This window comes from Pantherophis guttatus, chromosome 15 (assembly GCF_059756535.1).
Source record: "Pantherophis guttatus breed Tessera chromosome 15, ASM5975653v1, whole genome shotgun sequence".
NCBI classification, from domain to species: Eukaryota; Metazoa; Chordata; class Lepidosauria; order Squamata; family Colubridae; genus Pantherophis; species Pantherophis guttatus.
In genome coordinates, this window is record NC_142077.1 from 13,671,996 (window position 1) to 13,696,976 (window position 24,981).

At 43.9% G+C, this 24,981-nt stretch overlaps 3 protein-coding genes across 3 annotated transcripts in view; all 3 read left to right on the forward strand.

Moving 5' to 3' along the window:
• Positions 1-24,981, forward strand: part of LOC148111939 (vomeronasal type-2 receptor 26-like) — a 271,952-nt gene that overhangs the window by 64,631 nt on the left and 182,340 nt on the right. The window lies entirely within an intron of this gene.
• LOC148111940 (uncharacterized) lies at positions 841-24,417 on the forward strand. The gene is made up of 3 exons (XM_087879407.1): positions 841-936; positions 6,926-7,726; positions 23,953-24,417. Exons 1-3 carry the CDS (start codon positions 841-843, stop codon positions 24,415-24,417), a joined length of 1,362 nt encoding a protein of 453 aa, XP_087735533.1.
• LOC148111941 (uncharacterized) lies at positions 9,245-14,851 on the forward strand. Its single transcript, XM_087879174.1, has 2 exons — positions 9,245-11,028; positions 14,465-14,851. The coding sequence occupies exons 1-2, from the start codon at positions 9,703-9,705 to the stop codon at positions 14,468-14,470; spliced, it is 1,332 nt and encodes a 443-aa protein (XP_087735300.1). The 5' UTR covers positions 9,245-9,702; the 3' UTR covers positions 14,471-14,851.

A 24,981-nucleotide genomic window follows, 5' to 3' on the forward strand; every position in this document is an offset into this window, starting at 1 on the left:
AACTCTTGGCACTGCGAGACTCCCCCCTCTCGCAGGCCTGGCCCTCCTCGCTATCGAGGGCCCACCTTAAGGACGGGTTTTGGAACCCTGAGAGGTGGCATGATGCAACAAAGGGGTTGAGGGGTCTCATGAGGAGATTTTTAGGGGGAATTTTAAGGGGGGGTGGTTATGTGGGGTTGGGGGAAACCCCACAGGAGGGGGGCGGTGACCGGGCGGAGGGCGATGCGGGAGGTGCGAAATTGGGAACTAAGGAAGGCTTGACCATTGGTACTGTGAGTGGGAGGGGCAGGTATGGTGGGAGTAGGCGGCCACATCGTGTCTCAGAGGCACTCACTTGCTGGTTACAAGCGGTGGTGCGCCCCGACCCCCAGTGCTCCTCTCGGGATCTGGGTTGCACGGATCCCCGGGACCCAGGCCTGAGGCTGTTGTTGTGTAATGCCAGGTCCATGACCAATAAAGCCCCCCTCATTTGTGATCTGGTTCGGGAGGGGGTGCGGACCTGGCAGGTGTCACGGAGACCTGGTTGGGCCCAGAGGGGGGATTCCCCCTCGTTGAGATGTGCCCACCAGGTTTCTGGGCTTTCCACCAGCCAAGGGCTCAGGGAAGGGGTGGGGGGGTAGCGGTTATTATAAAAGAGGATCTTGTTCCAAGGGAGGCCACTGTACCTCAGATAGCCGGTTGTGAGTCCCTCCTTGTGAAGTGGGGCTGTGGTGGGCAATTGGGTCTGCTGCTTACGTACCTGGCTCCCTGCCATATGACAGCGACCCTGCCTGAGCTTGTATGACTTGTATCTACTTGTATGACGTAATAGCCAGGGTGGCGGTGGAGACTCCCAGGTTGATGGTGATGGGAGACTTCAATCTGCCATCTGTCGGCGAGACGTCTGCAGCGGCTCAGGAGTTCATGGCTTCCATGACGGCCATGGACTTAACTCAAGTAAGTCATGGCCCCACTCACACGGGGGGAAACACTCTGCATCTGATTTTTATCTCTGGTCAGTGGTTGAATGACCTAGATATAGGGGAAATAGGAATAGAACCCTTGTCATGGTCGGATCATTCTCTCCTTTGCTTGATTTTCATACTGCTACACCCCGCCGCAGGGAGGCAGAACCAATGAAATGGTTCTGCCCCAGGCGCCTGATGGATCCAGATGGATTCCAGATGGAGCTTGGGCCATTCCCGGAGGTGATGGCACATGATTCGGCTGAAGACCTGGTGGCCTCCTGGGATAGGGAGGTGGCTGGGGCTTTGGACTGCATCGTGCCTTTGCGGCCACTGATTTGGTGTTGCGCTCACTTAGCTCCTTGGTTTACTGAGGAGCTGAGGGAGATGAAGTGCCGGAAAAGACGCCTAGAGAGTGGTTGGAGGACCAGCCGTTCCGAATCCGACCGGACACAGGTGAGGTCTTATATCAAGACCTACCTAGTGGCGATCAGGGTGGCAAAGTCTAGGTACTTCTCCACTCTGATTGCATCAGCAGATAACCGCCCGGCCACCCTGTTCAGGGTGACCCACTTCCTACTCCAACAGGGAACTCGGGAAGACCCCTTGCAGGGCAAGGCCGAGGATTTTGTGCAATATCTGCACGATAAAATCGCTCAGATTAGGGATGGCCTGGACTCCGACTGGGTGGTTTCAGATGGGGTGTGGGAGGGCGGTCTTGAGAACGTTATCTGGGAGGAGTTTGACTCTGTTGCTCCCAAGGACATGGACAGGGTTCTGAGTGGGCTTAGCACCGCTACATGTTTGTTGGACCCGTGTCCCTCCTGGCTGGTACTGGCCTCCCGGGAGGTTACACAAGGCTGGCTCCAGGGGATTACCAACGCTTCTTTTCCCGCCACCTTGAAAGTGGCGGTGGTGAGGCCTCTCCTCAAGAAGCCCTCTCTGGACCCGGCTGTTTTGGCAAACTACTGTCCAGTCTCCAACCTTCGCTTTGTGGTGAAGGTTGTTGAGAGTGTGGTGGGGCGACAGCTCCCTCGGTACCTGGATGAAACTGTCTATCTAGACCCGTTCCAGTCGTGTTTCAGACCTGGGTACAGCATGGAAACGGCATTGGTCGCGCTGCTGGATGATCCCTGGAGGGCTCGGGACAGAGGTTGCTCCTCTGTCCTAGTCCTATTAGATCTCTCAGCGGCTTTTGATACCATCGACCATGGTATCTTACTGCGCTGGCTGGGGGAGTTGGGGGTTGGAGGCACCGTTTTATGGTGGTTCTCCTCCTACCTCTCTGACCGGTCACAGTTTGTGTTGACAGGAGGGCAGAGGTTGACTTCAAGGCGCCTCACTTGTGGGGTGCCACAAGGGTCAGTCCTCTCGCCACTCCTGTTCAACATATATATGAAGCCGCTGGGTGAGATCATCCGTGGTTTTGGGGTGATCTTCCATCAGTACGCTGATGATACTCAGCTGTACATTTCCACCCCGTGATGCCTTGGACCATCCCAGTGATGCCTTGGAAGTGATGTCCCGGTGTCTGGAAGCCGTACGGGTCTGGATGGGCAGCAACAGGCTCAGGCTCAACCCCTCCAAGACCGAGTGGCTGTGGTTTCCGGTGTTTTATTTATTTATTTGTTTTTTATTTGTTTTTAATTTGTATACCGCCCTTCTCCCTGAGGACTCAGGGCGGTGAACAGCCAAATAAAAACATCAAATACAAATATTAAAATACAGTTAAAATATATATATAAATTTGGCCCCATTAATTAAAACAATAAACAAAACAATTAAAAACACTTAAAAAGAATTAGGCCAGCCCGGCTTGTTGGAAAAGGAAGGTTTCCCGATATAGTCAGATGACACCATCACTGACTATTGGGGGTGAACATCTGTCCCCCAAGGAGAGGGCTCGCAACTTGGGAGTCCTCCTGGACACTAGGCTGTCCTTAGAAGACCATGTGATGGCCGTGGCCAGGGGGGCTTTTTATCAGGTTCGCCTGATACGCCAGTTGCATCCCTTCCTGGATCGAGACTCCTTATGCACATTCACTCAGGCCCTTGTTACATCCCGCCTGGACTACTGTAATGCTCTCTACATGGGGCTCCCCTTAAAGAGTACTCGGAAGCGCCAACTGGTCCAGAATGCGGCCGTGCGGGTGGTTATGGGAGCGAGGTGGCACTCTCAAGTGACCCCCCTCCTGTGCGAGCTGCACTGGCTGCCGGTGGTCTTCCGGGTACGATTCAAGGTGTTAGTGACCACCTTTAAAGCGCTCTATGGCATAGGACCAGGATACCTTTGAGACCGCCTACTGCCGCCAATTGCCTCCCACCGGCCAGTACGCTCCCACAGAGAGGGACTCCTCAGGGTGCCGTCAGCCAGGCAGTGCCGGCTGGCGACCCCCAGGGGGAGAGCCTTCTCTGTGGGAGCACCAGCCCTGTGGAATGGTGCAGAGATCCGGAGGATTCCGGACCTGCGCACCTTCCGGCGGGCCCTCAAGACGCTGTTTTTCCATCAAGCCGGGCTAGCCTAACTTCCTCAATTTTGAATTGATTTTAATTTTGATTTCAATTTGTCTTGTTCTGGGGGATTTTATATATGATTTTAAATTGTTTTCGGCCAAAATGAATTTAATCTATTTTAATATTGTTTTTAATATTCATATTGTTTTGTTTTTATTAGATTGGCTGTATACCGCCCTGAGTCCTTCGGGAGAAGGGCGGTATTTAAATTAATTTAATTAAATTAAATATTAAATTAAATTAAATTAAATTATTAAATTAAATTAAATTAAATTAAATTAAATTAAATTAAATTAAATTAAATTAAATTAAATTAAATTAAATTAAATTAAATTAAATTAAATTAAATTAAATTAAATTAAATTAAATTAAACAACCCACGGAAGAACCAACCATCCCCTCACTTAAGGAGTGTATGGATAATTTGCAAAACATGTGGCCAGTGGTTAGATTAGCCTTACAGGAAGCTAGAGAAGCTTTTAAGATTCAAGCTGACAAGAAAAGCATGGAACCCAAACCTTTTCATATTGGAGACAGAGTATACTTATCTACAAAATTCCTGAAATCATTACAACCATCAAAGAAACTAGGGCCAAAGTTCATTGGACCTTTCCCCATCACTAGAATCATCAATCCAGTAGCAGTTGAGCTACTTCTTCCAAAGACACTCAGGCAGATCCACCCAGTATTCCATATCAGTTTACTCAAACAAAAAGTAACCTCATCCCTCAGACCACCTGCATCTACACCACCTGTTCCCATCATGATTGAACATGAACAACACTTTGAGATCAAGGGAATCCCTGATTCTAGGATCCACAGAGGGAAAATCCAATACTTAGTTGCTTGGAAACATTTACCATCAGCACACAATGAATGGGTCACTAAACACCATGTTAGGGCTCCAATTTTACTGAGAAAATTTCACTCCCAATATCCTAACAACCCTTGTTAATATACTATCATGAAATATTGTGTATATTTGTTTTACAGGTGGATCCTTTTGGTTTCTAAGGAGGGTAGCATGTCAGATCCCTAAAAGTGATACTGCCATTCAATTGGAAGAAGGGGGAGACTTGGATTCAATTTACTAGCATGGCCTGTGTCATCAGATATTTTACAACCAATATCCTGGCGCCAAAGATCCCTGAGATCCTCTTAACGTGGAGGAATGTTTATGATAGCCATGTGGGTTGTTTCACTTTAAAAGATAATGGTGGGAATGCATGTTTTTTCAAGTTCTCAGAGAAGCTAGCAAAGAAAACATTTTCACACTTGTGTATTGGCTAAAATCTACATTCTGACTTAAAGGGAGGGGCCTCTACTGCTTTAATCCTACTTGTCTTGCCTAAGGGTATTCAGATCGTGCTTTATCTGGATGGCTGTCACTTCTTCTTAATAAAAGAAATCCTTTTGAACAAACACGTTTCAAGAGTTCTTACTTTCTGAAGTTAGAAGGAGAGGCGATCCTTACACAAGGAGAGAAACAACCTAGAACTAAGGAGAAATTTCCTAATGGTGAGGAATGGAACGTCTACCCTTCAGAAATTGTGAGTGGTCCATCACTGGAGGCTTTGAAGAAGAGACTAGACAGCCACTTGTCTGGAATAGTATAGATAGATACAGATTAACAGAGTTGGAAGGGACCTTGTAGGTCATCTAGTCCAAGCAGACCCGACACCATTTCTGACAGATGATGGTCCAGTCTCTTCTTGGAAGCTTCCAGTGATGAAGCTCCTACAACTTCTGAAGGCAACTTTATCTCTTTATTTCCAGGTTGAATCTCTCCTTGTTCAGTTTCCATCAATTATTCCTTCTCCGGCCTTTGTCTGGACTTTGGGTGCTTTGGAAAACAGCTTGACCCCCTCCTCTCTGTGGCAGACCCTCAAGTATTGGAAGACTGCTATCCTGTCTCCCACGGTCCTTCTCTTCACTAGACTAGCCAGGCCCAGTTCCTGCAACCGTTCATTGTATATTTTAGCCTATAGTCCCCTAATCATCTCGGCTGCTCTTCTCTGCACTTTTTCTAGAGTCTCAACATCTTTTTTATAGTGTGGTGACCAAAACTGGATGCAGGATTCTAGGTGTGATTTTACTAAGGCTTTATAGGGTGGTATTAGTCCCTCCCTTCATCTTGATTGTATCCCTCGGTTAATGCAATTTAGGATTGCATTGGCTATTTTGGCTGCCGCTGCACACTCTTCACTCATATTTAATTGGTTGTCCACTAAGACTCCAGGATCCCTCTCACAGTTACTGCTATTATACCTGGTTTCCTGCTTGAACAGGGGGATGGACTAGAAGACCTCCAAGGTCCCTTCCAACCCTTTTATTTTGTTATATGTTCTGCTATAGGTACACATGTTTAGCCTGCTAAAGACTTATTGGAACACACTGATTGCACTGATAATATGATATTATCACACTTAAATATTGGATTGTATACCCTGTGAAGAAGACTTGATTTCTTTTGTCATAATAATTACCTGATAATTAATAAATCAAGTTCAAAAGTGATGGTTTTTGGAAAACAACATCATAGCCATAGATGCCTATTTGAGGGTAATCCAGTAGAGCAAGTAACACCTTTCCTTACCTGGGGTTGTTTTCTCTGAGCCTGAATCTTGGCTCCCTCATCATCCAAGGAGCTCAGTTAGAGAAAGGGCAGGAGTGAAAGTGGTGCTTAAATGAAAACCTCTTAGCTCTCCAGCTTCCTCAGCCCCAGTTATTAAAGTATCTGAGGCCCAGTTTTTCCCCATGTTCTTCCATCAATCTGATGTTTGGGGCTCCAGAGAGAAACCACCAGCAGAACCAACCCAATCTCAGCCTCTGAGGAGGATCTTGGGGTGGACAAAAGGACTCCAGCTGCTGCCCTCAGAGCTGATTTGGGAATTTACACAATTTCTGCTTTGTCTCAATTCAGAAAATATGGGTATTATTGGCATAAAATGTAATCTATGGAAACTGACAGACTCTGAAAATTGTGGCTGTTGGAACAGACAAAACTTCAATTAAAGACCAAACTTTTGATTATGCAACTGACAAATCTTATTAGGCTTTGAGGTCTGCCTGTTTCTTGTAGAAAACTGGAGAAAGAAGTTAAAAAATTTCCTCCAGAAAGAATCTGGGATAGAGAAGCAAAAAAAAGATGCAGCAATCCTCGAAAATTATAATAGGCCCTTTATTGGAATAGAATACTCCAGTTTGCACGTGTTAATCTAATTGTGATAAATTGTAGAGGTGATACAGTAATATGATTTACATTTTTATTGTTTTTTAATTTGCTTATTATTTTCCATTATTATGATACAATCTTGCTAATATTCTGTCTTTAATATTTTAAACAATGTCTGATTAACAAACTATTCTAACACATTCAGGAGAACCAGGTTGGATTTATTAAAATCTAATATTTTGGATTTGATCTGACCCCAAATATAACATAGCATTCTTCATTGCTTTTTCAGATCAGTCATACAATTGCTTCAGAGGCTCTGAGTGATAAAAGCAAATTCCCCTTTTTCCACCGGATGAATCCCAAAGAAGGATTCCAGTACCCAACAATTGTCCCACTGCTCCTCCATTTCAGATGGACCCTGATTGGCCTCTTTGCTTCAGACACAGAAAATGGAGAGAATTTCATGAGGATTTTTCCTCCTATGCTTGTCAGGAGTGAAATTTGTGTGGTTATATCACAACTGTTCTCAACAACTGGACACACAACAGCATCCCTCAGGGATTCCCTCTCTAAGTGGAGACAAATCAATGTCTTTGTTCACTTCATGGAATATGAGTTAATTTGGGAGAGAATTCTTCCTTTCCATTTAACGTTTAGGTGCCTGCCAGGACCCATTGAAGGGAAAGTCTGGATCCTCACAAATTTTATAGGGTACACTCTAAACAAGCGTAGACTTCTCAAATACATCCATAGTATCTTGAACTTTGGTTTTGTGTTCAAAAACAGGCCAAGGGATTCTGCCTTTGAACCCCATTTCTTTGTGGAAGAAAAGTTTCAAGATCTTTATTTCCGCTGTTCTCTTTCAAAGAACGTCTTTTCTCTCAAAGGCCGCAGAAGATGCACCCAGAAAGCCCCACTGGAGACCCAGGAGAAAAGGAACAGGATCCGGGCCCTGAATGACCATCACTTTTACAGTATGATGAAGACTATGGCCCAGGCTTTGAATGCCGCTGATTCCTCTAGATCGAGGAGGAGGAGAAGGAAGGAGGGAGAAAAGACGCTGGGGTCTCTAAGGCTGCAGCCATGGCAGGTATGGGATCCTGATATGGATCCATTAATCTTAGATCCTTTGGAGGAGGAATCCAGAGGAGAAGGAGGGGAACCGTCTCGACAGATCTGGCCAATTTAATTACTCAGAGAATAATGGTTCCAAAGAGTAGATACCGTGGCATTTTGATATTAAACTCTGCTCATTTGAAAATGCTGTATTCTTTCTTGAATGAATTCCCGTATTTGTGGGTTGGTGATTAGGATGGTGGAATTTCTCCTTCGTTCCGTCCCCACTGCAGGTGGGTCTGTATCAGGGGTGGGTTCTAAAATATTTTACTACTGGTTCTGTGGGCATGGCTTATTTTGTGGGCGTGGCTTGGAGGTCATGTGACTGGGTGGGCATGGCTAGCTCGTCATGTGACCGGGTGGCCATGGCTATGTGTATAGGGACTACTCAGAGGGCTGAAAAAAGTCATTTCTGACAGGTCCTCGCACTTTTGACAGGTCCTCACACTTATGACCATCCTCACATTTATGCCCGTGCAGCATTCTTAACAACCATGTCACTCATTTCACAACTGTTTCTCTTCACCATGGTGACAAGATAGGGCAAAAAACGTAAAATGTGAGGATAGTCTAAGGTGACCAGACATCCCGCTTTTGGCGGGACAGTCCCGCTTTTGAGCAATTTATCCCGCGTCCCGCGGCGTTTTAAAAAAGTCCCGATTTTTCATTCTGCCTCCTGAATCCCCGCTGCTGGCTAGAGGGAAAAAACCTGTTTAAACTCTTGCTGCCGGGCTTCAAAGGGCCGCCCTACGTTGATTAGCTCGGCTTCCCCCTCTCAGCTGATTTGCGCAGGGCCCTGCTCTTCCTAAATTGCTCCAGCAGTTTTTTTTTCTCTTTGTGCAAACCAAGCTCAAAACGAAAGTGAAACTGGCTGTTGGCTTTGCTGTTTGCTTGCAACGTTGGAAAATTAGGCAGCAGATTTATTTTCCTTTTCCTCACCAAAAAAGGTAGGTGTAAACAATGGGAAATTATTTAGGGCAAAAGAGGAGAGTTCAAGATTTTAAAACACAAAAGAAAAAAAAGCTCTTTTTAACTAGGGAATTGTAATAATTGAGATACTATTAATTGTATACTGTGTTGAAAGCAGAAATGGTTAAGTTGTGGTTTGGAGGAATATATGGGGGAAATTATTTGGTTTATTATTATTGGTAAGTATAATTAATTGATTTGTAAGAAATTGGATTGCATGGAAATAATTGGAATATTCATGTTCATATTGATTAATATACAAAAAAGATAGTTATATAACTAATTGATTTATATTAAAATGTTGAATTTGTATTAAACAACTGTATTACATAATTACATAATTAATCAATGTGAGGATGGATATAAAAATAGATGACAATGGGAAGGGGTATAAAATAGAATAGAAGGGAAAAATTGAATTTGATTAAGATTAGAGATGAGGATGAAGGGTAATATTGTTTTTTTAAAAAAATAGATGAGGAATAAATATGGCAAAAAGGAAATATAGAAATTGTAAGCATCAGCTTTCCTGCTTTAGCTGCCATAAGAAACGGGGAGGGATTAGGTATGGAGCAGAGGGGGGGAAGAGAGCAGGAGGGGGTTTGTCTTTGTAGGAGGGTACTTCGGGGAAATCGAAACTACATTTCAGAAGGGGATGGCCGACCAACTGTCCTGACATTCCTGATGGATGACGCTGCCAGACGTGTTGCCACCTGACCTTTGGAAGACCTTTAGATTGGCTGAGAAACTATAAACACGAGGGGGGGAAGAAGCTTAGTAGATGCATTTCGCGCGTTTTGATCACTTCCAGCTTTTCACTGGGATGTTAATCTTTTCATATTCAGTAAAAGTACCAAATTCTTCAAAATGCTTGAGTTTGGGGTTTTCTTTCCTGGATACTGAAGGAAGCATACCTGACATTAAGCTGGAAGTCATCTCAGTCATCCCGGACAAAACCCGAGGGGACTGAAAATCCAAAGTATGTCAGATCGTGGGAGTGATGACGAAGGGAAGATGGGGGCAGCAAGTTCAACCGCCCTCCAGTCGGAAAGAGAAACTGCAGAATGGCTGGAAAAACTCCGTTTGGAACCGGAGGAAGCTAGATGGTCCAAGGGTGTGGGCAGACTGCCGGACTGGGGAGAGAATCCCCGGGGAGTGACGACTTCCAGACCCCGGAAAAGGGAGGCAGTGTGGATGCAACAGCAGAAGGAACGTCTCATGATAGATCAAGCCTTGCAGCTTATCCGTGATGTGAAAGAAAGCAGAAAAAACCGTGAGTCTTTTGAAACTCCTGTGGAAAAGGGGGAAGCAGACCCCAGGGGGGAGGCAGAAGAGACAGCCTGCGGGGGAGAGGAAGAGTTTGAGGAGGGAACATCCCAGGCTTCGGCAGCTCGAGGAAGAGATGCAGCCGGCCAGAGAACCCCAGCCCTGCAGGCCCCCCCCCGCAGACGTAAAAAGCCAAAAATCCCCCCCCTTCCTGGAAAGTTTGATGGAAATCCTAAAACCTTGGGATTTTTCCTGACCCAAGTGTGGAACCACATGCAAGATTGGGGGGAGGACTACGAAACAGAGGCGGCTAAAGTCAGAAGCGTTGCGAATGCCCTAGAGGGAGTGGCGGCTGAGTGGATGGTAGTTCTCCACAATAACAACTCCCTCCTGCTGAGAAATTACAACCAGTTCATGAGGGCCCTTAGAAGACGTTTTGAAGATCATTTAGCTGAACGAAAGGCGAGACTCAGAATGAAGAGCATTCAGCAGGGCCGGAGGCCGGTGGCAGAGTATATCCAAGAGTTTCGTGAACTGGCACCTTATATGACAGGCTGGTCAGAAATGGCGCTTTTGGAGAGTTTCAAGGATGGATTGAATGATGAGATATATCGAGATTGCAGGAGCATGGGGGTCCCCGATGATTTGGATAGATGGTACATAGTAGCTGAGGATGTGGAGATCGAGCTGAAACGGAGTGAACTCCGAGGAAGGCGGATGGGGGACCAGTCATCCTCTCTCTACCGTAAGGGGGCGGCCAAGATGACTGGCGGGAAGACCGAATTCAAACCCAAGTCAAAGCCCTTCACCTGTTTCAAATGTGGGAAGGAGGGTCACCGGGCGGCCGAATGTCTCTCCAAACCACCGCCAAAAGCCACCGGGGCCAGCCAAAAGAAAAGCGATAAAATACCCGCCAAAACCCGCGGCACCGCCCTGAAAGGAGAAGTCGTTGAGTTCACTCCCCGGAACCAGCGTGAGTTGGGAACTCCGACCAACGATGACGACAGCGAGACAGACTCCGACTCGGACACCGATGAACGGGTGAGTCACACGGAAGAACCCTTACTCATCCCCGTAGAAGTAAGGGTGCCCTCCACAGGAACTCACGCGCAATTGTTAGCCCTGTTGGACTCGGGGTGCACTAGGTGCATAATTAGCCCCAAAGTAGTGGAGGAAATGGGACTGAGACTGAAAACGTTAAAAAGACCCATTGCATTTTGTCAATTAGATGGATCGATTGCAGGGGGGGGCCCAGCTAGTTTTATGACCGAACCCCTCGAACTACACTTGGGGAATCACATAGAAAAGCTCAGCTTTATTGTAGCCCCTGGCATGGAAAGGCCCCTAATTCTAGGACTGCCCTGGCTTCGAAAATGGAACCCACGAGTAAATTGGAAAACGGGGGTCCTGCGCATCCGTACGGCAGAACCACCTCCCGAAAAGGAAGGCCCCTCCCTAAGGGACGACATAAGACCAGAAGGGGCCGCAGTAGCCATTAACTATATTGAGGGAGAAGAGAAAATTCCGAAGGAATATTGGGACCTCAAGGAAGTGTTTAGTGAAAAAGCTTCTGATAATCTGCCTCCCCACAGGGCCACTGACTGCACCATTGAAATACTCCCAGGGGTGAAGCTTCCCAAACCAAAAATATACCCCATGACACCTCGAGAATTGGAGGAATTGCGAAATTTTATTGACAAAAACTTAGAACGGGGATTTATCGAACGAGCCAAACCCAAGGTAGCAGCGCCAGTAATGTTCCGCGAAAAGAAAGATGGATCCTTCAGATTAGTTGTTGATTATAGAAACATGAACGCCATTTGCGTGGAAAATGTCTATCCCCTCCCACTTATGAAGGACATGTTGGCCCATTTAGGAAAGGGAAAATTTTTTACCAAACTTGATTTAAGAGAGGCATACTACCGAGTAAGAATAAAAGAGGGAGATGAATGGAAGACAGCATTTAATTGCCCACTGGGGTGTTTCCAATTTAGAGTACTCCCTTTTGGACTACAGGGGGCCCCGGCCGTATTCATGCAGTTGATCAACGAAGTGTTGCATGAGCATCTATATAAGGGGGTGTTGGTCTATTTGGACGATATTCTAATTTATTCTGACAACATGGCCGACCATATAAGATTGGTTCGAGCGGTCTTGAATAAACTCAGAGCAGCTGAACTCTATGCCAAACTTTCTAAATGTGAATTCCATCAAGACAAAATCGACTATCTTGGATATCGTATATCGCATGAGGGAATAGAGATGGACCCGGAAAAGGTCCGGGCAGTAATGGAATGGGCCGCACCGCGCACCCGTAAACAGTTACAGAGTTTCTTAGGGTTTGCTAACTTTTATAGACAATTTATCCCCTCTTTCGCAAAAATCGCACTGCCAATTACAAACTTGCTCAAAACAAAAGGGGAAATAAAACCCAAACCCTCGAAACCACTAGAATGGACTATGGACTGTCAGGCCGCTTTCGAAAAACTGAAAAGGCTGTTTGCAGCTGAACCTGTGCTCAAACACCCCGACATAGAACAACCTTTTGTAATACAAGCGGATGCTAGCGACGTTGCCGTAGGAGCGATACTCTTGCAAAAGAATGAGAATGGAATATTACAACCCTGTGCTTACACATCCCGTAAACTATCTGAAACAGAAAGGAGATGGGCCATATGGGAGAAGGAAGCGTTTGCAGTTAGATGGGCGCTGTTAACATGGAGACAATTTTTGGAGGGGGCAAAACATCCTTTCGAGGTGTGGACTGACCATAAGAATCTAGAAGCATTAAAAACACCACGCAAATTGTCACCCAAACAGGCACGCTGGGCCCAACATTTCAAGCGTTTCAATTTCACTTTACGTTACCTTCCTGGGGGAAAAAATTTCATGGCAGACGCACTTTCCAGATTGCCACAGTACAACAGCATAAAGAAGGAACTGGTTCAACCAATGATCCCCTTAACGCAATTGGCAACACCCGTCACTACCAGAGCGCAGAGTAAAACCGATCCAGAACTCTCAGGGGATTTACTCGAAAAGTTACGAGAAGCACTAAAAGTTGACGAGTGGTTTAAACTCCACTCGAATGAATGCACACTTCGCAATGGACTAGCTTGGGTTGGATCGAAATTGTATGTTCCGTCCACATTAAGACCAACCGTATTGAAATATGCGCATGATGCCAAAGCCGCAGGACACTTTGCGTTTGTCAAAACTTTACATCTTGTTAAGAGACAGTTTTGGTGGCCTGCACTAAAAAAGGACATACAGACATATGTGGCTAGTTGTCCAGTATGTGCCTCGGCTAAAAGACCTCCAGGAAAATCCCCTGGATTACTGCAAAGTGTGGCTAGACCGAACGCCCCATGGAAGGAAATATCTATGGATTTTGTGGTGGACTTACCCGACAGTGAGGGCTGCACTGTCATTTGGGTAGTAACTGATTTGTTTTCTAAACAAGTACATTTCATACCTTGCTCAAAGATCCCTTCAGCAAAAACCCTCGCAAAGTTGTTTATTCGGCAGATTTACCGACTACATGGGTCTCCTAAAAGAATAATTTCTGATAGGGGTGTGCAATTTACTTCCAGTTTCTGGAGAGAATTTTTAAGATTGATAGGCTCCGCACAGGGGTTGAGTTCCAGTCACCACCCTCAGACAAATGGTGCTTGTGAAAGAACCAATGGGGTACTCGAACAATACCTTAGATGTTACGTGAATTACCAACAGGACAATTGGGTAGACTTGTTGCCATTTGCAGAAGTGGCGTATAACAATTCTGTGCATAGTAGCACCGGATTCACCCCTTTTAAGGTTGCATCAGGCCAGGATTTTGTACCCATTCCCGAGTTACCTCAAGAGAATCCTCAAAATCCCTCTTTGATAGACTGGATAGAACAATTAAGGAGCACCTGGACAGTGACTCGTAAGGCATTAGATGAGGCACACCGAGCTCATAAGGCACAAGCCGATAAGAAAAGGTCCCCAACTCACATTTACAAAGTGGGGGATAAAGTTTATTTGTCTACCAAATACTTACAAACCACCCAGAGGTCTAAAAAGCTGGGGCCTAAGTATGTAGGACCATTCCGTGTGATCAGACTGATAAATCCAGTGACAGTTGAATTAGAATTACCAAAAACTTTGAGACGAATACATCCTGTATTTCATGTTAGTTTATTGAAACCTGAACACTCATCTCCCCTAAGGGTTGATCATAGCAACCCTCCAATTCCCATCCTAGTAGAAGGGGAGCAACATTTTGAGGTTAAGGAAATCTTGGACTCTAGAAAACACCATGGTAAAATCCAATATCTGATTGCCTGGAAACATTTTCCACTATCTCAGGCTGAATGGGTAAATAAACGGGATGTCCGAGCTCCCAAGAAAGTTCAACAGTTCTATGCCAAATACCCTGATAAACCTTGATCATTGTATATATTCTGTTTCTCTTTCTCTTTTTCCTTTTAATTAGGACTAACGTCTCTTCTGCAAGAGGGGCCGAATGTCAGCATCAGCTTTCCTGCTTTAGCTGCCATAAGAAACGGGGAGGGATTAGGTATGGAGCAGAGGGGGGGAAGAGAGCAGGAGGGGGTTTGTCTTTGTAGGAGGGTACTTCGGGGAAATCGAAACTACATTTCAGAAGGGGATGGCCGACCAACTGTCCTGACATTCCTGATGGATGACGCTGCCAGACGTGTTGCCACCTGACCTTTGGAAGACCTTTAGATTGGCTGAGAAACTATAAACACGAGGGGGGGAAGAAGCTTAGTAGATGCATTTCGCGCGTTTTGATCACTTCCAGCTTTTCACTGGGATGTTAATCTTTTCATATTCAGTAAAAGTACCAAATTCTTCAAAATGCTTGAGTTTGGGGTTTTCTTTCCTGGATACTGAAGGAAGCATACCTGACAATTTAAGTGAAATGACTAAACACTGTTTAAATTTGTGAACCGGCCAAATACTCTGTTCAAAGAAAATACATTGTATGTTTGTATGTGTGTTTCTAATTATTGCTATTTATTCATATTTGTTCTCTTTTATTCTTTAAAGTTTAACAATTCATTCTTTATCTTAATATCTTTATATTTGTTTGGGGTTGGCTTTCTTCCCTTTCATCTTTTTTATTGTACAGCAATCTTTCTCCTCAAACCTACCACCTCTCTCTTTTCTTTCCTTCTTACTTTCTCTTCCTCCCCCTCTTCTTCTCCTCCCTACTTCCTCTTCCTTTCTCCTTCTCCTCTCTTCCTCCCCCTCTTACCCTCACTCCTACTCTAATTTCCCTTCCCTTCCTTCATCCCTTCTCTTCCTTCCTCTCTTCTCCTTCCTTCATCCCTCTCTATTGCTGCATCCTTTTGTGCATATGGACTACTCAGAGGGCTGAAAAAGTTATTTTTGACTGGTCCTCGCACTTTTGACCAGTCCTAGAACTTACGACTGTCCTCACATTTTACATTTTTGCCCTATCTTGTCATCATGGTGAAGAGAAGCAGTTGTGAAATGAGTGACATGGTTGTAAAGAATGCTGCACGGGCATAAATGTGAGGATGGTCATAAGTGTGAGGACCAGTCAAAAGTGCGAGGACCTGTCAGAAATGACTTTTTTCAGCCCTCTGGTTAGTCCTTTTGTGCATATGGACTACTCAGAGGGCTGAAAAAGTTATTTTTGACTGGTCCTCGCACTTTTGACCAGTCCTCGAACTTACGACTGTCCTCACATTTTACATTTTTGACCTATCTTGTCATCATGGTGAAGAGAAGCAATTGTGAAATGAGTGACATGGTTGTTAAGAATGCTGCACGGGCATAAATGTGAGGATGGTCATAAGTGTGAGGACCAGTCAAAAGTGCGAGGACCTGTCAGAAATGACTTTTTTCAGCCCTCTGGTTAGTCCTTTTGTGCATATGGACTACTCAGAGGGCTGAAAAAGTTATTTTTGACTGGTCCTCGCACTTTTGACCAGTCCTCGAACTTACGACTGTCCTCACATTTTACATTTTTGCCCTATCTTGTCATCATGGTGAAGAGAAGCAGTTGTGAAATGAGTGACATGGTTGTTAAGAATACTGCACGGGCATAAATATGAGGATGGTCATAAGTATAAGGACCAGTCAAAAGTGCGAGGACCTGTCAGAAATGACTTTTTTCAGCCCTCTGGTTAGTCCTTTTGTGCATATGGACTACTCGGAGGGCTGAAAAAGTTATTTTTGACTGGTCCTCGCACTTTTGACCAGTCCTCGAACTTACGACTGTCCTCAAATTTTACGTTTTTGCCCTATCTTGTCACCATGGTGAAGAGAAGCAGTTGTGAAATGAGTGACATGGTTGTTAAGAATGCTGCACGGGCATAAATGTGAGGATGGTCATAAGTGTGAGGACCAGTCAAAAGTGTGAGGACCTGTCAGAAATGACTTTTCAGCCCTCTGAGTAGTCCCTATACACATAGCCATGGCCACCCGGTCACATGACCAGCGAGCCACGCCCACCCAGTCACATGGCCTTCAAGCCACGCCCACACAATAAGCCACGCCCACAATGGTGTCCTTCTTACCAATGTTAAAATCTGTTCACCTTACCCTATACACATAGCCATGGCCACCCGGTCACATGACCAGCTAGCCACACCCACCCAGTCACATGACCAGCTAGCCACACCCACAAAATAAGCCACGCCCACAATGTCCCTCTTTACCAATGTTAAAATCTGGTCACCTTAGGATAGTCGTAAATTCGAGATCTGGTCAAAAGTGTGAGGACCAGTCAAAAATAACTTTTTCAGCCCTCTGAGTAGTCCATATGCACAAAAGGACTACCCAGAGGGCTGAAAAAAGTGATTTCTGACAGGTCCTCGCACTTTTGACCGGTCTTCGCACTTATGACCATCCTCACATTTATGCCCATTGTAGCATTCTTAACAACCGTGTCACTCATTTCACAATTGCTTCTCTTCACCATGGTGACAAGATAGGGCAAAAAACGTAAAATGTGAGGACATTCGTAAGTTCGAGGACTGGTCAAAAGTGCGAGGACCAGTCAAAAATAACTTTTTCAGCCCTCTGAGTAGTCCATATGCACAAAAGGATGCAGCAATAGAGAGGGATGAAGGAAGGAGACGAGAGATGGAAGAAGGAAGGAGAGAGAGGGAAGGAAGAGAAGGGAGGAAGGAAGGGAAGGGAAATTAGAGTAGGAGTGAGGGTAAGAGAGGGAGGAAGAGAGGAGGAGAAGGAGAAAGGAAGAGGAAGTAGGGAGGAGAAGAAGAGAGTGGGGGAAAGAGAAAATAAGAAGGAAAGAAAAGAGAGAGGTGGTAGGTTTGAGGAGAAAGATTGCTGTACAATAAAAAAGATGAAAGGGAAGAAAGCCAACCCCAAACAAATATAAAGATATTAAGATAAAGAATGAATTGTTAAACTTTAAAGAATAAAAGAGAACAAATATGAATAAATAGCAATAATTAGAAACACACATACAAACATACAATGTATTTTCTTTGAACAGAGTATTTGGCCGGTTCACAAATTTAAACAGTGTTTAGTCATTTCACTTAAATTTACAATTTCTATATTTCCTTTTTGCCATATTTATTCCTCATCTATTTTTTAAAAAAATCAATATTACCCTTCATCCTCATCTCTAATCTTAATCAAATTCAATTTTTCCCTTCTATTCTATATTATACCCCTTCCCATTGTCATCTATTTTTATATCCATCCTCACATTGATTAATTATGTAATATTAGTTATTTAATAAAAATTCAACATTTTAATATAAATCAATTAGTTATATAACTATCTTTTTTGTATATTAATCAATATGAACATGAATATTCCAATTATTTCCATGCAATCCAATTTCTTACAAATCAATTAATTATATTTACCAATAATAATAAACCAAATAATTTCCCCCATATATTCCTCCAAACCACAACTTAACCATTCCTGCTTTCAACACAATATACAATTAATAGTATCTCAATTATTACAATTCCCTAGTTAAATAGAGCTTTTTTCTTTTGTGTTTTAAAATCTTAAACTCTCCTCTTTCACCCTAAATTTCCCATTGTTTGCACCTACCTTTTTTGGTGAGGAAAAAGAAAAGAAATCTGCCTCTGCCTAATTTTTCAACGTTGCAGCAAACAGCAAAGCCAACAGCCTGCTTTACTTTCAGTTTTGTTTTCAGCTTGATTTGCACAAGGAGAAAAAAAAAATCTGCTCCAGCAATTTAACTCTTTGCAGCAACAGAGCCCTGCGCAAAACAGCTGAGAGCAAATCAGCAGAGAGTTGGGAGGCCGATCTAATCAATGGGCTAATTAGCCTATGCTGAAGCTGAAAGGAGTTGTTTTTTTCTGGCTGTTTGCTTGCCTCTTACCACCCCCCTAAGGCATCCCACCGCCCCCCAGAGGGCAGTACCGCCCACTTTGGGAACCACTGGTCTACTCATTTGTTTTCTTTTAACACTGATCAGCTGTAGGGCGGACCTTTGAAGCCCCACGGCAAGAGTTTAAACAGATTTTTCCCTTCTAGCCGATCAGCTGGGACTCAGAAAGCAGCAAAAGATTGGGGGTGGGGTCAAATAAAAGGTAAGAATAATGCAGGGGAGGGGGGAGGGGCGGGGGGGAGAACTGGTTCGGTGACATCATATCGTCACCACTATCGGCTCGCGGGAACCGGTGCGAACCGGGAGCAACCCACCACTGGTCTGTGTGCAGCTCAACAGGCAGCTAACCCCCCCCCTCTTCTCCTCCAGTGAAAGGGAGCCTGGGGTGGATCTGGGTGTTTCTTTGGGAGAAAAGGGCACGGAGAAACTGAGGAAATGCAAAGAGTGAAAATCAAATATAAATAGGAGATAGGCAGCATTAACTAAGAGCCAACAAAGAAGCAGCTGGAACCTCTCCAGCGATGCTCCGTGTGAGGGACGGAGGCCTCCGGATGACCATGTGTCTCGGTCAAACCGGCTGCTTCCGTCTCCTCCAAAGGCTGAGAGAAAAGGGAGTCTGGCTTCAGACCATACAGTTAGGCTTATCTGCCCCCGGCCACTAGGTGGGGCTAGAGCAACAACAGCACAATAGATACATGTTGTGGCATGACAACCTTCATAAATTTGGAGTAGACCCTGAGACCATCTAGCCCAACCCCTCCTCTCTGTAGGAATCCCAGTTAAAGCTTCTCTGATTGATGGCTGCTCAGTCTTTGCACTCAGATAATCCATGGAGTGGAGACTGAACTTCTCTGCTTTACCTGCTCAGCTCTAAAACAGCAAATTCTCCTCCACTTGTAGTGCCTGCAAGGGGACCTGGTCCTTGAGTTGGGGTCTCCACTAACCAGAACGTTCACTTCCTGAAATTCTTATGGTTGCATTTGCCTTCTTTCCATGAACATCTCCCTGCTAACTCAGAATCAGTTACCGTATTTTTCAAAGTATAAGACGCACCTTTTTCCCCCCTAAAAGGGGGTGAAAATTTAGGTGCGTCTTATATACCGAATATAGCCCTACCCACCCACTGGCCCCCACCCTTTGGCCTCTGCCTCCTTGCAAGCAAACAGCAAGAAAAAATAGCTCCTTTCAGCTTCAGCACAGCCTAATTAGCACAAGTTGATTGGATCGGCCTTCCAACTCTCAGCTGATTTGCTCTCAGTTGTTTTGCGCAGTGCTCTGCTGCTTGCTGCAAAGAGCAGCTCGAGCAGATTTTTTTCCCCGTGTGCTAATCAAGCTATGCTGAAAACGAAAATGAAAGTAAAGCAGGCTGTTTGCTGCAACTAGGCAAAATTACTCAGAGGCAGAGGGATATTCCTTTTTCTTCTTTTCCTCACCAAAAAAGGTAGGTGCGTCTTATAGTCAGGTGCGTCTTATATTCCGAAAAATATGGTAACTACAATTTTGAGATCATTTTCACAAACATACATATGAAGTTTGGGGTCCCTCATCTTTCTTCCAGTCCACCATTCATTTTCTTATATGAGACTCTGTTGTTAGTCAAGTCCTAGTTGCTAAAACTCAGATATTTTTCTACTGCTTTTTACATATACACCCTTCTGTATGTGCTGATGATAAATATTGTTTCTGGAAACTTGATATTCCTCTCATTAAATTTTATTTTATTCAAAAAGGTAAAATACAAACTTCAAAAAATAAAACTATTACAAAGTCAGAACAAAATTAGATGAAACATTTTTTAAAAAAATTGTGCACTAAAAACAGATAAAACCACATACGCATATATTCTTTCCCAGTTGAATACTGACAGATGTACATTTCTCCCCCTTGCAAATTAGGCCCACAATTATAAACTTCTACCAATATATTTGCAACTACTTGACTTGTCATCTGTCTGCTGTATATAAAAAATGTAGTTAACAGCAATTAAAAAAAAAATTAAATTTCAAAACTTCAAAAGTGTCTGTTCTCTCCTATTATATTTAACTCTCAGACAATTTGCAGGGGCTTATTATGTACCACAGACCACCACAATCATTATCTCTGATCCATCCTGAATCTGTTCATGATTCAATATCTTTGTTTAATTCTTAATAATATTTCATTTCCTTAAAACTTTAATTAGGATCTTTCCCAGCAACTGATTTCCATTCCCCAAAGTCACAGGACCTCCTGTAAATTGAAACTCAATGACTTTTAAGATTTGTTTTCCGGTTAAGTATGACACGTCCATTCCCTCAATCTCCCTCAATCTTCTTGAAAGAATCCATTTCTTCAGTCATCCATTCTGCCACTTTGAGTCTTCAGGGTCCATGGCCTCTCCAGCCATCTCCAAGCAGCCTGCCTTCAAACCAGACTCCTCCTTCAGGGATGCCAGCAGGAAATTAACTTCCAGTCCATCCATCCAATCCATCCGATTCAACAATTGTAGCTTGCTTCTGATTATCGCCTTTAAGTTGATTTAAAACCATTGTTATTTTATCAAACTTTTAAAATGATGCTTCAAATAAGGTTTCTAAGTAGAAAAACTTTATATTCTTTAAGTTAAATCACATCAAATTAGCTTATTCTAGGATCTACATCTTAGATCAAATCTTGTGTGAAGGGGATTCATCAACTTGACCGTATTAATGATAACATAGAAAAATTGATGTCCAATAGCAAAAAGTTATCCCTAACCTTCAATCCCTGGCCCATTAATTAAAGCATATAAAGGTTCCCCCTATGCTCTTGTGTGGAGCAGAAGTTTGGGATTTCTACTCAACCACAGTTCTAGAACAAACACAGTCCCAGCACCTGAGCTGTATTGTGGGTGTAGATCTAAGGACATCTGCTGCAGCAGTTAGAGCTGAATTGGGAATTTATACAATTCATCCACTATCCAAGATCAAAGCATTTAACCACTGGCACAAAGTCAATGAAATGGAGACTGATAGACTCCCCAAGTTATGTTTACTAGAGCAGATAAACTCACAATCACAAACCTCTTGGATCACTAAACTGATTAATTTTGGAAGCAGCTGTGGCTTTCCTGTCTCTTGCGTAACAGGAGAACAATTCAAAAAAACAGCTGCCCAAAGAATTAAGGATGTAGAAGCACAAAATGACAAGGCTATTCTCAGTAAGGTGGGTAAGTTGAAATGGCTGAGCAAATACAAACCTACTTTTCAACTAGACAACTATTTAAAGTTACAACTGCCAAAACATCTTAGGGAGAGATTTACGCGAGTGAGATTCAAACAGCTGGACACAATGGTCAGATATGGGAGATGCCACTCTAGATCTTATAATGGAGGTCTCTGCATTTGCAGAGTGGCAGAGGCAGAAGACCTGGCTCACATCCTGTTTGATAGCTGCCTGCATAAGAGGGTGAGAGGCAGGTACCTTGGTCCATAGACCAAACGAAGGACCCATTGGGAATCCCATATCAAAACGACTCACCTTATCTGCAGCCAGAATTTGAAAACATTTAATACAGCTCAGTACTTGAGCAAAATGGCTCGGTTGAGATCGGCATATGTGGGGCTGATTGGCGTAGACTGAAGGGGTGATATTGAAATATGATTTTATTATATTTTATTTATCCATATATTATTATATTCTATTCCAATCTCATTTTAAATTGTATTTTATTCAAACTCCATTTTAAATTGTTTTTATCGGATTTTAGTAATAATTTGTGTTTGCACTTTGTGTTTGCAAACTGCACTTTGATTTGGCCCATGGGTTAATCAATAAAAAAAAGAAACATAACCTTCAGGATTATTTAAAATTTAAAAAGATTAAAGGAAAAATTTAGGAAAAATTTAAAAAGATTAAAAATTATTTGAGTATCACTTTGAAGACAGTTTTTATCCACTTAGTTATCATACCACCCGCCCCTCAGTTTTCTAATCACATCACACAATTGTTTCTGAGTCCGTTACTGAAATCCAGTGATATCACCAGAGTTCCCATAATCTATTTAGGAAGTGCAATGATGTGTGAGAATGACTTTTGGGATGAGGAGAAGAGAGGCTGCCTAGGGAAGGATCAGAGAAGAGGGGAGAATCCAGGGGTGAAATTCACTTACCTTCCCTACCGGTTCACAAATGTGTGCGCACTACCACAGAGCCCTCATCAGAGCCTCCCCAGACTCCAGGACTGGCCCATGTCCCTCCCCAACCTCCTCACTGTCCGAATCTGCTGCCAGCTCCACTGGCCACTGGTGGGCCACAACAGCTATACGGATTCTTGCTTCGGCTTCTGTCAATCCTGTCTCCAGGCGCAGAAGTGCATTTGAGAGGCAACGTGGCATCTGGAGAATTGATCTGGTGAATTTGGATTGAACTACTTCTAATGATGTAAAACATGAGGCTGACGGTCCGAGCAACGTCCCATAAAGGAGCTGTGCTAGCGACTTGGGCACAAAAAGCTTAAGAGCAGCAGGGACATAGTAGCTTCCCTTTGTGCGGAAACAATGAAGAATGGTGCTGGCTGATCGTTGGCCCAGGGCAGCTGCATCTCTCTTGAACCCTTGGCCTGAATGGCCACCCCCAGGGATTTGAAGGGGCTTCCCTGCTCTATTTTGTGGCCATTTAGATACCATGAATCAAGTTTTGGCCTTTTTGATCTGGAGAAGGGCTTGCAAGGCTCTTTTAAGGCCCTCTGGTGTCCTGGAGAGGATCACAGGGGCATCTGCATAGAGCAGGAGGGCGATGCTTCGGTCACCTATTTTTTTGGGGGGGGGGGTGATTTAGTTTGTTTAGCCATTTTACCCTGCCGGTTATGTAAAAGTTGAAAAGCAGGGGGGACAAAATGTCCCCGTTTAACCCCCTTTTGAGTTTTAACTGACTTTGAGAGGGACCCCTGCATGTCACACCTCACCTTGAGGGATGTTTTAGTATGCAGGGCAGGTAAGAGATGAAGAAGCCTGTGGTCAATTGAGGCAGCTTCCAGCTTCTCCCATAGCTTAGTCCTGGGAACCGTATCAAAGGCTGCCTTGAGATCTATGAAGCAGGCGTAGAATGATGCAGGTCTATTTGATATGTATTTTTCAATCAGCTGATGAAGAACTAAGCACTGATCGGTAGTGCCTCTCCCCTCTCTAAACCCGGCTCCCTCTTCAGCGATCAAATTCTCCAGAGCCAGCCACTCTCCATCTGGAGGTGTTTTCCATCAGGATGACCAGGGGGAAGATTAGCCTGACAACTTTCTTCTTGATCAACCCATGCTTTCTGGGAATCAACCTCCTGTTTTCAAAGAGTTTATGAATAAACCTTTTTCCCCCTCTCTTCATTTTATTTGTCATCTGCTCTAGAATGTTCCCTATAATTGACCAATTGTGTCGATTATATTTTCTCTGTATTTTGTCAGTATATGATGGACAAATCTTTCTCAAACTTTTTCATTCACTTATGAAAATAATGGTAGTATTTGTATCCTATTTAACCATATTTGAAGATGAGACAATTGTGGAAGAAAGATTCAATGTGGGATAAGAAACAAACTTTTCAACTTTTCAAATTCTTGGATATTCCCATTATAGTTTCATCCCTTTCTGAAGAAGAACGAGTTTTTCAATATTTCTCAAAGAAAACTGTACTTGGACCAAAATGGAGAGATGACGGCAGATCTGGGCATCAAAATCTTCTTGGTTCTCCCCAAGGAGGATGTCAGGAGAGAGATTCTGGCGTATTTTGAAAGACAGAGACTTTCTATCGACCAAGATGCTCTTTCACGGCTAAAGTCGCTCAATAAGGTGGGAGAAATTTTGGTGTCTTTTCTCTGTTTTCCAAAGCCTGAGGTCCCATTTCAAGTGGGCAAAGCCTGGAGTCTCCAGAGTGGTTGGCCTCCCATGCCAGGTGGTGTCATCTCATGGAAGCTCTTCAAGAGACGGGACCTAAGTGGAGTGGCTTTGCCATGTTTTATGGAAACCTTTCAAGATCTTACTGGTCAGAGGTTTCTTTCTTCATCACAGTTTAATTTCATATTAAAAAATCTAATAGAATAGAAGTTTCCTCAATCTTTTACAGTAAACTTTGATCTCAGATTTAACATGAATATATCATCATACTTAAATCTTTTTTCAATTCCATTCCTCTAGACTTTATTAAATGGAAAAGTACTTTATTGTAATGTTCAATTCTGAAAGCAAAAGGGAAGAACTAAAGGAAGAATCTGCCAGTTATTATACCTCCTGCATCTGTTTAAAAGTAGTCAGAGGTTTCCTATTTACCTCAGTGAAGGTCAGAGGTTACTTGTCTCCATCCATTTCTACCTCCATTTTCCATGGATGGAGAGTCCTAACCTCTTTTCTTTGGCATTCCTTGTTTTTCTGCTTAGTCTCTGCCTCAGTCCAAATGTGTGGAAAGTTGTCATCCTGGATTTGTCAAGAGGGTTCGAGAAGGAGAGCCAGTTTGCTGCTATGACTGCGTTCCTTGTCCGGAGGGGACCTTCTCCACTCAGGAAGGTGGGTCACACTGAGGAAAATGGGAGGTCTTGTGGAACTGGATCCATCCAGAACCTTTTCATGAAAGTGCAAGTTGAAAGACAGATTGAAGCTCACCTGGTTTTT

Bases quoted from the DNA above. Each gene is read 5' to 3' on its own strand.
- LOC148111941 (XM_087879174.1), top strand. From the start codon at position 9,703: ATGTCAGATCGTGGGAGTGATGACGAAGGGAAGATGGGGGCAGCAAGT.
- LOC148111940 (XM_087879407.1), top strand. From the start codon at position 841: ATGGTGATGGGAGACTTCAATCTGCCATCTGTCGGCGAGACGTCTGCA. The intron at 937-6,925 runs GTAAGTCATGGC...TTGCTTTTTCAG, and splicing joins CGGCCATGGACTTAACTCAA to ATCAGTCATACAATTGCTTC. The intron at 7,727-23,952 runs GTATGGGATCCT...TTCCCATTATAG, and splicing joins TAAGGCTGCAGCCATGGCAG to TTTCATCCCTTTCTGAAGAA.